General features: G+C 38.3%; 1 protein-coding gene across 10 annotated transcripts; it reads left to right on the top strand.

The window, feature by feature from the left end:
* The first annotated feature begins 42 nt into the window (after positions 1 to 42).
* On the top strand, positions 43 to 14,218 carry LOC122069267 (SKP1-like protein 21). 10 transcript variants are annotated; one of them, XM_042633293.1, is made up of 12 exons: positions 43 to 428; positions 1,342 to 1,715; positions 2,374 to 2,609; positions 3,404 to 3,628; positions 3,889 to 4,080; positions 4,184 to 4,294; positions 4,456 to 4,537; positions 6,615 to 6,712; positions 6,803 to 6,984; positions 8,995 to 9,128; positions 9,788 to 9,926; positions 13,576 to 14,218. In XM_042633293.1, the coding sequence occupies exons 3-11, from the start codon at positions 2,595 to 2,597 to the stop codon at positions 9,829 to 9,831; spliced, it is 1,083 nt and encodes a 360-aa protein (XP_042489227.1). In that variant the 5' UTR covers positions 43 to 428; positions 1,342 to 1,715; positions 2,374 to 2,594; the 3' UTR covers positions 9,832 to 9,926; positions 13,576 to 14,218. The 10 variants fall into 10 exon arrangements, with proteins under 10 accessions (XP_042489227.1, XP_042489212.1, XP_042489182.1 ...); XM_042633248.1 differs by lacking the exon at positions 2,374 to 2,609 and having other exon boundaries at positions 49 to 428; positions 1,023 to 1,715; XM_042633240.1 differs by lacking the exon at positions 2,374 to 2,609 and having other exon boundaries at positions 49 to 428.
* The last annotated feature ends 2,641 nt before the right edge of the window (positions 14,219 to 16,859 follow it).

Below are 16,859 nucleotides of genomic sequence, written 5' to 3' on the forward strand. Positions count from 1 at the left end.
TGATCAAAATAAACCTAGCCTGTAATCCTGTAATCCTGTAATCCCCGAAGTGGTAAGCTGAAACGTGTCTATGTCGATCTGTGGCTGACGTGTCTATATTAATCGTTTGCTGACGTGCGCAGAAAACGACACCTCATAGATACAGGACACAACAGTAACCCCAAAATCGAAAATGGAAAGAAAAGGTACTCATAAGTCATAACAAAACCCTAGACTAGAAAAACCTCAACCATCTCTGTCCCCTATACCCTACCAGTTACGTAAACCCCGTTTCATTTCTCTCTCTATTCTCTCTCTCTTCTGGGTCTCACATTATCCATTTTCTTCTTACCTTCGCAAAAGCTTCAAACGTCGAATGTTAAGAGCTTTCTCGAATCTTTGATCGTTTTGTTTCTCATTTATTAGTGGCATTTCGTCTCCTCTACCAGGTGTGTATGGCTTTGCCTCGTGGATATTTTTTTTTTCCTGTGTTCTCATTTTCCTGTATTTTTTGCTATAATGGGAAGCAATTTTTATGATTTATTTAGTTTCAATTGGCATGGGTATTGATATGTAATGGTTTGAATGTTTTTTGTTGGTAGTATATTGGCGGAATTTCGTTTTGATTTTTTCTTTTTCGACTTTAAGAATAGGTTGTGAAAACCGTTGTGGAGATGAATATGGGTTTAGTTTATTGGATTTTTCTTCGATGCTTGCTGTTGAAGATGACTGGTTTTCTTTCAAATTTGCTTTCATGTGTTTTATTGTCGTGGGGCTATTTGTGGGGCAAGATAGCTTTTGCCTTGTGGTTATCTAGATTTTTCATTTTCCTGGGTTCCTCTTATTTTGCAATTTTCAATTGTAAGGTCGGATTTCAGAGTCCTTTGTGGAAAGGTTTAATGTTTGTTACGAACCAAAAAAGGCCGCTCTTTTTTTCACCCACTGGGGAACTTGATGTGATAATTGATTTTGCGGAAATAGAGATGGGTTCTGCTTGTCTGTTCTGTTTTTTATTTCCTTTCTTGCTTTTGATTTTGGTGTAGATTTTTGTTGGTGGTCTTGTTTGTTATGCATGCTTACTGCATAACATTATTCTACTCTAAAAGTGCTCCTCCTTGGCAAAGTGACTCCTTTTTATTGGTATACCACTTTTGACATATATTATATGTTGGTTGAAGCCTATACTGTAGTAGTGTTGAATATGTGTCAGATGTTCGAAGTGGTTGCTTAATGCCGTGGCTTTCAGGTTATGTTATGTATCACTTAAGATGGTTCAATTATGGGAATAACTTCTGAATTATTGAAGTTATTTTGTACCTGATTTGCACTTCTCTCTAATGCATATTTGTTGGCAATCTGCAGTTAGTGATACTGAACTTTGTCTGTCATGTGTTGCATGACCTGAACATGTTATCTTGCTGTATTGTGGCCATGTTGTTTCTACTTTTTGTATGAGCACATTGAAGAGATCGATAGAATCTTTTGAAGAAGCAAGGCTGATGTTTATGTTCCTCAGACTGGGAAATATATCATTTCAAGTAGCATTGGAAAAGATTCTGTATCCTCTCAACAACTACGATCTTTTGACAAGCGGGGATGTCTTATTTACTTTGCCGCTCTCAAATATTGGAATTTGATGTGCAAGGTTGTCTGTCTAGCACTCTTTAGTTAAAGTTTTATGCATTTGGAGGTGGTGTTAAATGTCAGAAGGTGAAATGGCAATAATCAAACCCGAGGTATGTTACATCGTTGGCGCGTGAAATTTCATTTGTTATTTTACTAGACCATTTTAATTTCAATTAGTTGGGGGATGTGGATTTGAGCTTTGTCTACTTCCTGACATTTTTATAGCCTTTATAGAAGCTTGGTTGTTATGGAACCTGATAATTTGCCTGGACCCATTGCTACATGGTTTTAAGATGTATATTCAATGTGGGTATCAGTAAGCTATTACTTGCATCAAATCCTAATCTCTGGGTATGCTTATATGATAATGTTGGTTAAGTTGGTTTTTCCCCTTCCTCATTGATGTAATATGCCAATCTTGTATATACTTATTTAGATAAATGCCTATGTACCTAATAATACACAAATTCCTGTGCTTCTTGTATCTGCCCCACCTGGATACATCTAATGATCTCCGAGAAGATCGAGGATTAGGGTATGTAACCAAGGTTTTAAGTATTGGTGTGTATTGTACCTTATTGGCTGACACACATTGGTATCGGCGGGTATTGATATGATACACACCGATACACTAATTATTATTATTTTAAAGGTATTGCACCATATTGACCTGTATTGGTTGATACAACCCAATACGGGTCGATATAGTGCCATACTTTTAAAATACTTGAGAGGATTTTCAATACTTACCTGCAGATTTCGAAACAGAGGCAGAGGAAGAAGAAGGAGAAGGAGGAAGAAAAGAGGAGAACAGGCCACTGCTACCGCTCGGTGGCAGCAGTGGCCACAGCCACCGGAGCAGAAGAAGAAGAGGAAGAAGAAGCAGAAGAAGGTGCAGGGGATAAGAGGCCTCTGCCACTAGAGCAGCAGCAGTGGCCGCAGCCGCAAAAGAAAGGAGACTTACCAGTGTTGATCTCTATCATGACCTCATGGGTGTCGCCATCGTGAGTGTCACCGACACATTTCCTTAGTTGTCCTCAGACTTGGTCTTCGTGAAGGCTGGAAGGGCATAACCTCAGCTCTTCCCTTTTCTTTCTCTTGTTATGTTTTGTTTTGTTTTATTTTATTTTTACTTTTTAACATGATTGATGTGATTACATGCATCTCGGCATATAATAACACTAACACTATAAACAAGTTAATCACAGTTAGCATCAAATAAAATTTTAACAAAAGTTGGGCTACTCTGTCAAGGAGAAAGGAACTCCATCAGATCTACAAAGAAAGTCAACTATTGCAATTCAGCCACATGTCAAGGAGACACTTTAGAAAAAATGGGCTACTTGAGTCTGTAATGAGTTCAAGATTGACAGGTAATCAGGATATGGCTGGGCAAACTTATACACAAAAGTTGGGCCTAATTGATCCCCCATGTAAAAGATATTGAATCTGACCATCTAACATCTTATTATCAGGCCATACATAAGTTATTTATGGTGTTTTATTTTTCAAAACTGTATTTTTGCATGTATCCTAAGCATTTACATGTGTTTCTTAATCATTTCATGCGTATCTAGCCCCTCTCTCCCGTACAATGCGATACGTCGATATGTCTCTTAAAATAAGCCCCCCAATATGATATCCGATACTGATTCTTTAAGCCTTGTATGTAACTTGCCCCAATTACGGGCCTTTTTATACTTACTATTTACTTCCACTGGCTTTGCTTATTTGGTTCATGGTTTTGTCTATAAAAGCAAATTTTCTGAAACTATATTTCTCTGTTATGCTTTTTTAGGTCATGAAATCTTATATTTGGCTCCAAACTGCTGATGGCTCAATACAACAAGTGGAAGAAGAGGTTGCCATGTTTTGTCCCATGATATGTCAAGAAATAGTTCAGACTGGCATGGGATCTTCAAAGAATTATGCTATTTCACTACCACAAAGGGTTAATCCATCCATTTTGAGTTTAATACTTGACTATTGTCGGTTCCATCAATTACCAGGTCGCTCAAATAAGGTTTGGTGTATTTCTGACTATTAGTTTCATTTCATTTTTTGGAGTGATATTTTCCCCTCCTTGATCACTTCTGGTTGCAGGAAATTATATTAGATTGTTCGTAGAATTAATTAAACTTCCTAGGATGGTCCAATATTAATTTACATAGTTTTTGACCATTTATCATAATTTCCATGATAAAATCACTAAATGGGCATCTACTATTAAGTAAATAAAGATTAGGCAAGCAGTGTTTGAATCATTGCCATTGTCTTGCATAGGAGCGGAAGTCTTTCGATGAGATGTTCATTCGGATAGACACAAAAAGATTATGTGAGTTGACGTCTGCTGCTGACAGCCTCCAGTTGAAGCCTTTGGTTGATCTTACCAGTCGTGCACTTGCACGCATGATTGAAGGGAAAACTCCTGAGGAGATACGTGAGACATTTCATTTGCCTGATGATCTTACTGAGGTCTGTCGTCGTTTGAAGGAATCGACATGTGATCCAAATGTTCTCCATATTTGTATTTGTATTTTTTTTTTTTTTTTTTTAATGTTATTGTGATTGGTACCAGGAAGAAAAGCTGGAGCCTTTGAGAAACACAGCTGATGATCTACGAATCCGACTATTGAATAGGCTTTATGCCAGAAAGAGAAAGGAACTTAAAGAGAAAGAGAAAATGAAAGTGAGTAGCTCATCTTTGTTTCAATACTGTTTGGTGACTTTTAGTGTTCTTATTTTGTGGAATCTTGAATTTTGGGATTTGTGTGTTTGTAGTGTAAACATGCAAAACCCAATGCTATTGTTTCATTAGTACTACTAACAACAATGGTTTACCATATATAGCAGAATGTTGAAGTAGAAGAGGAGCATGTGGATGAACGCTCCGTTGATGATCTCTTGTCATTTATCAATGGAGGTGATGGAGGTACTGTTGAGAAAAATGAATCTCACCCTTTTCCTTTCTTCCTGACTAATTGCACTCATCTTCTTTCTCCCCTCCCCCCCCCTTTTTTCCCCTAATATATTACTTACCATAAAAGACTGAAAAGTTACATTAAACTAAGTCCTATTCTATACTCATAAGTATTCCTAGAATACCCTTACATGATATATACTAACACCAACACTCCCCCTCAAGCTGAGGCATAGATATTACACATTCCTAGCTTGCCTAATAAAACATTAAAACGTGTGGAGAGAGATCCAGATTGAAGTTTCTCCTTAATATAAAGTGATAATCAACTTCATTATGTTTGGTGGGGTTATGTTGGATTGTTGTGCTATACTAATGGCTGCTTTGTTATCACATTACAGTCTCATGGGTTTATCTAACTCAAAACCCAATTCTCAAATTAACTTTTTTCAGCTGCTGAAGTTCACAGTTCACACACCGTCACGTGACTCACGCCTCATGAGCCATAGCTCTAAATCTGCTTCTGTCCTAGGTCTGGCCATTTCAATTTGTTTGCTTCTCCAGTTTACGAGATTTCCCCCAACAAAGTTGCAATATCTTGAAGTTGACCTTCAGTTTCTAATTGATCTAGCAAAATCAGCATCAATGTATGCCTCAATTCTTAGACAATCATTTTTATGCCTCAATCCTTAGACAATCATTTTTCTTTAACAATAAACCTTCCCTAGGACTGACCGCATGTACCTAAGAATACGATAAACAGCTTCCATATGACCAGTTCTAGAAGCATTAGGGAATTGGCTAACTACACCAACAAGAGTATCCTATCTCGGGATGAGAGAGAGAAAGATAAATCAGCTTGGGAACAAGTCTTTGCCTCTTTCGTATCTCCTCACATCACTGATCAATTGTCTACTCACCCAATTTATGATTTTGATCTATGTGTGTGTCAATAGGAATTGTGGGGGACTCCTAGAGTACCTCCTCGCATCACTGAGTTGTAAGAAGAAGACATTGCGCTTCGGCGCTTCCGCGCTTCCTTAGTCCATTGGAGCAGGAATTGTGGGGGACTCCTTGAACACACCGTTCATAATTGATAGTGTTTCTGAAGATGAGAAAACAAAATTCATAATCCCGCCTGGTTCTTTAAAGAGAAAGCTCCATGACCTGAAGACTACGTTCCAAACGTCCATGAGTTGCTATAGTTTTTTTGATGGGCTGTAGTCGAATGTACATCATGTGAAGCTCATTCCCCGACTCTACAAAACTCGAGGTCAAGTATTTTTCAAGCTGGGGAGAGTTGATGTGGATCACCAGACACGCGGGCCAATGAGAGCACATGCAGGAGTAACTGCAGCGCACAGGAGGGCAGTGCGGTCTTTTCTCACCCACCTATGCCCGGGCGTTTCCTACGCCAGACTGGCAGGGTTCCTTTTCCCTATCTTTTTATATGGGAGTTTTAGATAGAGTTATCTATGCAGGGTTTTGCTTAAGGTTAGTTTCCTTATTGGATTTTTTTTTTTTTCAAATGTGCATCTTATACATTGGAGATTAGATGTATGAATTGTGTTTGTTTGTTTGTTTGGTTGAAGCTTGTGTTTTCTGAGCAGCTTGGCTGTTGTTCCCTTCTCTTCTTTCCTACTCTCTTCCTTGTTTCTCTTCTTGGTTCCCTAATTTTCACTTTTGAGCTCCCTAATCGGATACCCTTGGTACCCTGCTCTAGTGGCACCAACATTCCTTCCATATCAGATTCTATCTTCCTCGTTCCCCCTCTTTACTTCCTGATATTTTGGGAAGTTATTCACTTCCATAGGGCGATTCAAACCATAGACTTTTGCCAATATACGAAAACTCGTATGTTAGTTTCGTTTTGGTCAGTCTGAATTAGCAAAATTTCAACCGAAATAGTGCATTTTTCCCATGAGATTTGTTTAGCCATTTGGGAGGGCAAATGGCCGAAATTACTGAAATTTTCAACTGAAACAACTGAAATTTCGACGAAGCTGTGATGTGTACATTTTTTAATTACCTATTGTACAAGTACTGGAAGTTTCTTCTAACTAAAGGCAATGGAATTCTGTCTGCACAGGTTCCAAGGGGGTTAGAGCTCCTAGACATAAAAAGAAAAACCGAAGAAGAAAAGACCATTTAAATCCTTCATCAAACAATCTAAATCAAAACCACAAGGTCAGTGCATTCGTCGTGAAAAGTTGTTTTGGAATAACACATACATCTCATTGAAATGGTTGACTCACTAATCATTTTCACTTGTGTTAGGAGATGGATGGCCTCACTTCTGCATGCCGTAAAGAAGATGAGTCTGGAAATGTTTTTATGGTCAGTCGCAGTAAACCAGCTAAATTACCAGTTTCAGATGATGGCTTTTCACCTAAGGTTGAGTTTGATGATTGTGATATTGACGATGAACTCGACCCTGCGATGAAGGAAGAAATTGATAGGTGAGATGGTGTATCTCTGTAATTTTGATATTCTATATGCATGTTCAACTGCATGGGTTGCATACCTCCCGTGAGGATAGGTGTGGGAATCCTCTGTTCTTTTTCTTTTCCCCCCAAGAGGTAATGCAGTGGAAGGGGGAAAGCAGATTCATAGATCTTTCCTAGAATCCAAAATCATTTACCCTCCACTGAGAAATCACATGCCCTTGCTGCGAAACACGATGATACTTCACTTACATTTGGAGTTGGGATCGATAATCTTCAAACATACCTATTCCTTGCCCCTTTTTATGTTCGCCTATCTCCTAATTTTGAACTAAATTCACCCCCTATTTAGTTTAGTATATAATGATTAAAAAATTGTGATTTCCAAAAGGATTATCTGATGCTCTTATTTTTTTTTAGAAACAATTAGAACTTAATTATATTTCTTGTGGGATCTTATGGAGCTCTATATGTTCAGGCATCTTTTTTTTTTCAATCTGCAAAATCCTCACTATTGCCCATTTTGATCAATATTCTGGCCTGGCGTTTTGAGCATGCTGTGCGGCAACATATTTGACTGTTATACTATTTTCATTGAAGTGAGTGTTATTAATTGTTTCAATTTCTTGTTAACACTGTTGTAAGCTGTGAGTTTGTGACGATAGAACTAAAAGATTTGATGCCCTTACGTTATTTGTAATACCAGCTTTGTCATTTATTCAGTGTCCTGTTTCTTTCTTGAGCTTTTTGTTTCCTAGCTTCCACTCTACAACATGGCTTATCACAATGTCAAAAAAGAAAAAGAAATATTTATGAGGCTTAATTTGAAATGCAACTAATGATAGCAGAAGCTGATCAGTTGGACCCCCCCCCCTTTTTTGATAAGCCCGATCGGCTGGAATTTTATAATTTTGTTTCCCCTTGATCTATGGTCCTTTATATTATGAGGTTGTCGCTTGGTGTGATGGTAAAAAGCTCGATCTGCCCGCATGAAGATGCATGGTTTGAGCCTAAGAGTGGCCACTTTGTGCCCCCCAAAACACACACACATACACAAAAAGGTCTGGTTCCGGTCCCAGTCCAGCTCTCTCAGGACCCTATACAAAGCAGGTTAGGATGTGTAAAGGTTTATCAAAGAGGTGGATATTATTCAATGCCTAAGGTCAAAGCTGTGTGTTAGGTCTAAATCTAATGATCCAAAATAAATGTGGCTCTGTGACTGCAGTTCTTGTTTTTTCATACGAAGTTAGGGTGGGGAATGTAGTTCAACATTTATCTTCACCCGAAAACTGGCCCTCTCATGGGGAATAAGTGAGTTTGGAACAGAAACCCAACAAAAATCAATGGGGGACAAGAAAACGGTGGTAAGGCCCCATTGATGGCAAATTCTAGGTGTTCTTTTGTCAAGAGGGTCAGAAGAATTTAAACATTTTCTTCAGCATCCATTTCTGTCGTCATTTAGATATTTTAAAGCAAATATCTTCAAGAATGTGGATCTTATAAGTGTAAATCATTTAAAACTCTCTTTTAAGACGGCCCATTTGATCGCAATTTAAAAATTTGTGTTAACCCGAACACAACCTGAAAAAGAATGTGTGTGCTCATGTTTTTCACCTAAAATCTCAAACTGTTAGGGAAGGGCAGCGTCAATGTATACATCAACGCTCCCCCGCATGTGCAGTCTAAGATCCCATGGTCCTTACACGTGGAGCTCACACGGCATTTCCTTTGCGCGATACCAAGGGAGAAGAAAACTCTTCCTATGCACTTCCCAGGAGTTGAACATTCGACCTCCCTGCTCTGATACCATGTTCACTACCATTTCACCTAAAAGCTCGAACTGTTAGGGAAAGGGCAGCTTCAATGTATACATCAACACATGTCTTATCTTGTCAATCTTCTTGCAGTCTTCTTACACTTCAAGAAGATTGGCACTTCTTGATTGTTGATAGTCATGATGTTTCTTTTTCTTCCTTTTTTGAAAATTGCCACCTCATGGTTCAATGGGTGTTCTCTCTAATGCAGGGAAGTGGAGGATTTCGCCAGGAGATTGAATTCAGACTGGCCAGAGAGGATGCAAGAGATTCTATCTTTGGGTCAAGAAAGAAGGCTTGGACTAATATCTATGAATGGCAATGGTTCCCTGCAAAGATATGCAAGTATGCTCATTTTCATCTATGTTAAAATTTCCATTCCATCTGAAAGTTTACTCTGTGACTGTCAGTTGTTTCATGATTTATTATAGAGTTTGGAGTAATGATCCTCCTCCTTTTATTGGATGCTTGGAAAATTGATGGCTTAGTATTTTCTTCTCTCTTAATCTCTTTCGTATTGCCATAATTGGTTAATATTCCATCATAATTCGACCTTAGCTCTTTAAGTTGTTTTTGCCATCTCTTGCGTGGTACAGTTAGGTTGGTTTTATTAGTGGTTTTTTGTCTGGTACACTTGAGTTAACTTGGTTTGGGTCCTGCAATCTCTTCCTTTGTTATTTGTTTTTGTATTCATCTTATTTTAGAAATTATCTGCAACACTTGGTGCAGCATAATTTTGAACATTGAATTCCAGTAATTTGTGCTCACTCCTTTCTAAACATGCTCTAAACATGCTCAACAATGAATTTGAAAGTTTCTGGAGCTTTGAGGATTATGTTTGCGTTAAACTGCTGTATTGCTTCCTCTATTAGTTGATATTGACCAGGGAAGATGTATAGGCACTATTTGCACCTTGGATCTCTCTCTCTCTCTCTCTCTCACACACACACACACACACACACCCACCCCTGCCACGGAGGTGATTACTGTGAGTAATATGAAAGCATGTGCTTGCTGGTTTATTTTAGCAGGCCTGGATAGGAGATGAACCTACAGCATTTGAGAACAGCCAGCAGGTAAACAGTTTTCATGAGACGTTTACAAAGGTGGCACATGATGGCGCAATGCGATTGCCATTAAAATGTAAGTTTCTCTATTATATGTGCTTTCGCTGGAACAAAATTTTGATTCTAGTTGCAAATTTGTATGTTGATAATAAGAAAAATGAGGTGTTTATGTGAGCCCATTTCATCCAAAGCTGCCCTCAATAATCTTTAGTTGTGAGGTCTGATAAGCCTTCACCTGTGCTATTGTTATGAAATCAGTATATTTGTAGTTTTTTCTGCTTTTTTTATTCATGGGTAATGGAAAATCACCGAGTCCCTAGAGATTTAATCCTGTATGTCCTAGTGAAGAGAGGTTTCGAGTACATAAGTCGAGATAATTAAGGACATGTATGAGGGCGTGGTGACTTGTGTGAGATTTGTGGGAGGTCAAGGCAACGAATTCCCAATTGCGATTGGGTTACATCAAGGATCGGCCTTAAGCCCCTATTTGTTTGCTCTTATCATGGATGAGTTAACCAAGAACATTTTACAGATCTCCTAGTGTATGCTCTTTGTGGATGACATAGTTTTAGTGGATGAGACCAATGCATGGATTAAAGCTAAGTTGGAGATGTGGAGATCAGCCCTGGAAACAAGAGGTTTTAAGATTAGTAGATCAAAGTTGGAGTATATGATGTGTGACTTTAGCTACTCTATCATGGATAATGAAACAATGAAAATTGATGAGAGAGAGATTCCACAAAGTAACTATGTTTGATATATGTGGCCAGCCATAAATAAAGAGGGTGACATAGATGATGATGTTTTAATGAGAATCAAAATGGGATGGATGAATTGGAGAGGTGCGTTCGGAGTGGTGTGTGACTGGCGTATCCCTTTAAGGCTCAAGGGAAAATTCTGTAGGACTGTTGTGTGTCCAACTATGATGTTTGGGATGGAATATTGGGCTCTTAATAAGAGTCATATAGAGAAGCTGTGTAGCTGAGATGAGGATGTTAAGATGGATATGTCGGAAAACTACGAAGAATAAAGTAAGGAATGAGCATATTAGAGCTGATTTGGGAGTTTCCCCGATCAACGACGAGCTTCGTGAAAATCGTTTGAGGTGGTATGGCCATGTTCGGAGAGGCCTGAGGACATCCCAGTAAGGAGGAGTGATTTGATCCAGATGGAAGGAGCAAAAAAGAGCTAGGGGTAGGCCTAAAATGACCATAGGAGAAATGGTGAGGAATGACATGCATCATGACCATGTGAGCTGATGCAGTCACATGATATTGGGAATGTGGGATTATTTTATAAATTTATTTTATTAGGGAAGTAGGTATAGGTAGGAGATTTGATTGTTATTTAGGTTCCCAGTTTGGTTTGGTTACTGTAGTCAGTTACATATGAGAATATGAGTGTTGCTTATTTATATTGGATGTAATCCAACGATAGGGACAGTTTTTTGTGGAAAATTGAATGAAAGTGATTACCATGTTGCTGCCCAGACCTGCGTGTGCAGGTCTATTTCCTCTCCTCTCAACTCCTTTTCTTGTTTAAAGTTTGATGTTCTCCTTTTTATAGGTTCTTCCTCTATTGTCTTTATTTGTTTTTTTTTCTCTATCCTCACTTATTTACTTCTCTTTCCTGCTTACTTCCTTTCACTTACTGTTGCCCTTTTTTGGACGTAATTTGGGAATTCATAGGAGTCAATCAAAAACTCTTTTTTGTAAGTCTGATTAGCCTCAATTTTTGGAGAGGGTTCTCCTTTCATAGGCGACCCAAACATTAGGATTTGATTACCCCTCAACTCCTTAACCTGTTGGTAGGTTGAATTCAGCAACCAATTCTGGCATCTACGCTATTGCCTGAATTGATTTCAGACCTCATATCTCTTCCTTCAGGTACTGTTTTGGGCTGGTTATTACTTGCAGTCAAAGGGGCTAGTAGTAAGGATTCTTAGCCTGAATTCTCTGGCCAAATCGTGGTCTTATGAGTCCTCCCGATCGAACTAAATCTGTCTTTGCCCCCTGTATAAACTATTGTGAGGTTAAAGATGAGTTCTTTATTTTTTATTATGTTCAAGGACTTAGTCACGAAATTCCATACAAGCTCATGAATAATAAGTCTTTGCTTACTTTATCCAAATTCCATAAAAGCCCATGAATAATAAGTTCATTTTTATTTTATCCCACCCCTATATTTGCTTCCAGATTTCTAATTTACCTTTTGAGTTAGATACTGGTTTGTCCCAAAGTCCTTTGTTCTCTCCCATCAGTTCCTATATCGTTCACAGAAATTACAGAATTACTTCCGAACATTTGATTTGAGTTAACACGGGTGGGCTCATAGCGACCCAGATTTTGGGGTTATTGAACCCGGGATCACGTAAAGATCAATAAGCTATGTTTAAACGGCAGAGTGACTACCTCAGAGACGAGCAACACAAAAACTTGGCGATAGGGAGGTGCTGTTACACGACTCAATAACTACTTCCTTCCCAGCGTACCTGTTAGCATAGGTGGTCTTTCCTTGTTACCCTGGCTATGGTTTAATATGCACTCTCCTGTTTACTTATATAAAATGGAACATTCTTGAAAAGTGTGATAATCTCTCTCCCCTTTAGTAATCTTATAATTTCTTAAGACTTGTGAAGATGCGTCCAATAAAGCATACTTTCACCTCTCTTTCTTCCCTTTAGTACCCTATAATTTCATACAATCTTGTAAATATCTTTTCAATGCCTCAAATAAAGTATACCATCACCTCTCTTTCTTTCCTGAAGTCTTCAAGCACAAAATATACCTTTAGAAAATCAGGTTTTTTTCTTATACCCCACAACTCCTGCTTTGTTTTACCAGTACTTTCAAGCAACAAGAGAGAATCTGTGGCCGCATGGTCAACCCCTTCAACCCTTGATATGTTTGTGTTGCGCAACAAACTTATTTCATCCCATTCTTCAAATTTTCCTTCCAATCATTCGTCACAGAGATATTGTTCTTCAGAACAAGAGAAGCAATTAAAACAATGACAATGGAAAGCTGCTGCAGTAACAAGTCCAACACTGGTTCTTAAATCATATTCCAAGGTGGGTGTTGTTTAGTAAAAGAAGTTTTAGGATTATATTGATAATTTAGTTCGATAGAGCTTGAGAAAAGGGCGTACCCGGTGCACGAGGCTCCCACATGTGCGAGGTCCAGGCCCTCCAGGGGGCGAGAACTACACAGCTTTACCCTGAGAATGTCGAGAGGCTGTTTCGACTTTCAACCACTTGACCTCAGGTCGCAACATTCGTACCTTACTGTTGGACCAAGCGCGCCCCTATGATAGAGCTTGAGACTAGAAAAGAAAAACACACAAGGGAAAATGTTATCTTAGCTGCCAAGGGAAGGTGGTACACGCTAGCTTCTTCTCTCTCCATCTCTCTTCTTCACATGAAATGACCTCGTGGCCTTCCCTTGTATGAAACCATTCCATTGCATCTCTTTGGTGTAGTCATTTGTGCTGTGCTTGCTTAGATATTTCTCTCCCAAAACAGACATGGTCAACTAATTTGCCATGTTAATTTTGTTTTCAGTCATCTCTGTTTTAGATCATTGGGTGTGTGTATATATATATACACCAATGCTTTAGTTGGGTTAAAAAACATTTGGAAGAAGAATCATGAGTCTGAGCGTTGGCACCATTACCCTCTACAACCCTTTTTCCTCTGATTCTGTTTAGTTTTTGTTGATTGGAGACAGGCAGACAAAAGCAAGGTGTAATTGTTCATCTGATGGGGACTGAAATCAGGGAGAACCAAGAGGTGAGGAAGAGGTATGGATCTGCTATGTGCGAGAGGAGAAGAGGAAGTAGTGGTGAAAGAACCAGATCTTCAAGGGCTAGCTGGGTTATGCTTTTAAGGTGTAGTAGAATTGAAGATAAAGTACAGCCCTAGTCTGTGGTTGCCCTTAACTGAGAGTGACCATGAATCAGGGGAAGTGCATCATCATATGATTCTATAGTTTTATAGGGTACAAACCTGGAGATGTGTTGTTCTAAGCACAATTGTTGAGTAATGGGGATTGTTGAGGTTGAATTTGAGAGATGTATTGCCTTATCATCGAAACAACCAGTGATGCATTACCCCAAGTGTAAACTGTAAGGTTTTCTATCTGTTTCTTCCACCACAAATATGGATCTGTATTTCATCTTGGAATCCCCAACGGAAATGCTCTTGGAATTTTCATACATGTAGTTCGTATTAGTATTTTCACTAATCTTGGTTAGTTGTAAGAGTGTTGGTGGGTACGGTTCTGTTTGAACAGTTTGGTTGGATTTTGTTTATGTTGTAATTGACACAAAACCCAAGTCAAATCGATTATTAGATGGTTCCAAGTGTCTAAATCGAAACAGGAACTGTTTTGGTTCTGGTTACGATTGGTTTGGTTTGATTTGTTTTATATACAGTTCATAATCAGTTTGGTTTTATTCGGTTCTTAACCAGTTTGTTTTAATGGATTATATTAGATTTAACAGTTCTAAATGTTTCTAAACGGTGATGGTTTATAATAATCGATCGCCCCCAGTTCGATACAATTTCGGGAAATAGTTTTGCCAATTGTCTATGCTGTGGCGCAACAGTAAGTTTACTCCATCGTGAGTTCTTGGTTGGGGGTTTGTACATTATGACCCTCCTTAGATGCTGTAGTGGTGGAAGTCTTGCGTTGCTTAAGTACTTTAGTACCGTCCTAAATAGAAAATTATTGTGGGGTTAGTAGGTGGGGCCTGAAATTTTAAGGAAGCAATTGCCACTCCCATCAACTTGCTTCCTCTTTTAGAGCTCTTTCTTATCAAATGAAAATCACACTAAAATAAATTAAGTATACCATAATTGTTGTTAATTCTATCTAATCTAATCTAATAGATTTAAGACCCGTCAAGCTGGCATTTCAATCTTCCTTTCTCGCTTGCAAACTCATATAGTAGAAAAACATATCTAGGCTGTTTTTGGTAAATCACACATTTTTCTATCTTCACTGCAAAATGCCTAATTCTATTGTTTTTGGCCTTCTTAGCCATAACATCAATAAAAGGACCAAGTTTTCTTGAGGTCATGGCCCATCTACACTACGATAGGAGAGAGATATGGAGAGGAGGGGGGTCACATCAGGACCCTCTCCTACTTCCTCGATTGATGAAGGAAAGTCCGAAAGGCAGTGTGGCTATAGTGCTCATAGATAGGGGAGGCAAAATGATCACCCCTCTTCTCATGAAAGGTGGAAATCCCGCTGTTGTTAATGTTTTAGAAAAACAGCATGGCTCCTGTGTTCAGAGAGGGGGGCCAAAATGACCACTCAAAGGTGGAAATCTCGCTGCTATTAATGCTTCAGAAAGATAGCATCAACTCCCTGGAGAATGTTCTTGCCTCTATGGAATCAAACCCAAATAACCTTGCTCCTTCAAATCCTTGGAGAAGACTCATGTCCTTTGCCACCAACCTCCCTTCTGCACACATTAAGGCAAATCAGTTATGAAATACATATGAGAACATATGAGCAGGATAATAAAGATGAACCAAAAGAACTCCCAGTTTTGAATGAAAATCAATAAAAGGAGACCAAACAGAGTCATCAACCCCATCATTCAATTCTAATACTCAGTAGGCCCATAACCCTACCCATCCAAATCCTTTTTAGCGAAATCACTTGAAACAAAGAGGTGGCAATCAATTCTTGTTCACATTTACAACAGATGCACGTCAGGTCCTGGTTCCACCAATTTAGAGATTCTTGATTGACTATACAGATCATGCGGGAGAAGTTTCCTCTCTTGGAACTTGAAAGAAGGTTCTTGCGGACTGACTAACGGCTTTCTTTTAAATTCCAAGCACTAAATGCTTCTTCAATACTACTCCAAGCTACTGTTAGGATCATGACTGGAAATCTTTAGGCAGAGAAAACTACATTGATACCTACACACCATTGAAACAGGTTGAGGATTGATGTGTACCAATGCTTTTAGATTTACAGCAAAATATGGTCGATCGAGAATTCGAGAATGCTTGGCCGAGAACACTATGACTACGTTTGATAGAATGCATTCTAGTTCAGTAATGGATTCCAAGAAATCATACCAAACACAATCTTAATTTCACGATACAGAGTTGAGATCTTCAGGAGGTGGGATGCCCTATACATATTGTTTGAATCAAGGTTTTAAGTATCAATATAGATATATACAAAACTGCCGGAATTAAATTGTATAAAACGTAATTTAAAAAATGATTACTTGATTCGTGTTGGTATTAGTATCGATCTCCAATGATATTAGGACGAATCGATTAGTATGCTAATACCCTGATATAGTATTAATACTTAGAATAATAATTCGGATTCTATAATAACTTGTATCATTTGTACGAATGTCCAAACTACCCTTCCCAATGTTTCAAAATTTTCATCCCTACAATGGAACTCATAATGAAGCGTTAAGTTTAAGGGGTCTTGATGTCTACCTATGAACTAATGAGACAATTAATCTAGAGATATATTTTTATTTGAGCTAAGGTTATTGGGAAAATTAATAATAATTTATCCTATATTTAATGGAAAGATATAGTTTAGGTCAAGTTGAAATCATATTCATCAGGTAATGACCACAGTAATGGGAATAATTAATAAAAATGATTGTCATGTCAGAAATGATTTATAATGGAGCAGTTTACTATGATAATTTAATAATAATTTATAGTTAAAGATGATGGCAATTCTCTTAGAACTTCTTAATGAGACAAATGTACTCAAGAAACACTCTGTTCTTCTTCTGCTGCTTTGCCAGTATATATAAATAACTTAATTGCATTATCATGGTCAGGTCGATTGTCTGTTCTGTATTATATACTAATTTATTTCTATCCATACATACATATATATATATATATATACTATGCTTATTTTTAACTCTCTGAAGCATTTCGTCGCTTACTACACCCTTCCTCGTCTCTGGGTGCCTAGGTATCCACCGTAAGCCTTTCCTCATTTGAACC

Source organism: Macadamia integrifolia, chromosome 2 (assembly GCF_013358625.1).
Source record: "Macadamia integrifolia cultivar HAES 741 chromosome 2, SCU_Mint_v3, whole genome shotgun sequence".
Lineage (NCBI taxonomy): Eukaryota > Viridiplantae > Streptophyta > Magnoliopsida > Proteales > Proteaceae > Macadamia > Macadamia integrifolia.

Bases quoted from the DNA above. Each gene is read 5' to 3' on its own strand.
- LOC122069267 (XM_042633278.1), top strand. From the start codon at position 1,680: ATGTCAGAAGGTGAAATGGCAATAATCAAACCCGAG. The intron at 4,538-6,614 runs GTACTGTTGAGA...CTGTCTGCACAG, and splicing joins TATCAATGGAGGTGATGGAG to GTTCCAAGGGGGTTAGAGCT. The intron at 9,129-9,787 runs GTATGCTCATTT...GTAATATGAAAG, and splicing joins TTCCCTGCAAAGATATGCAA to CATGTGCTTGCTGGTTTATT.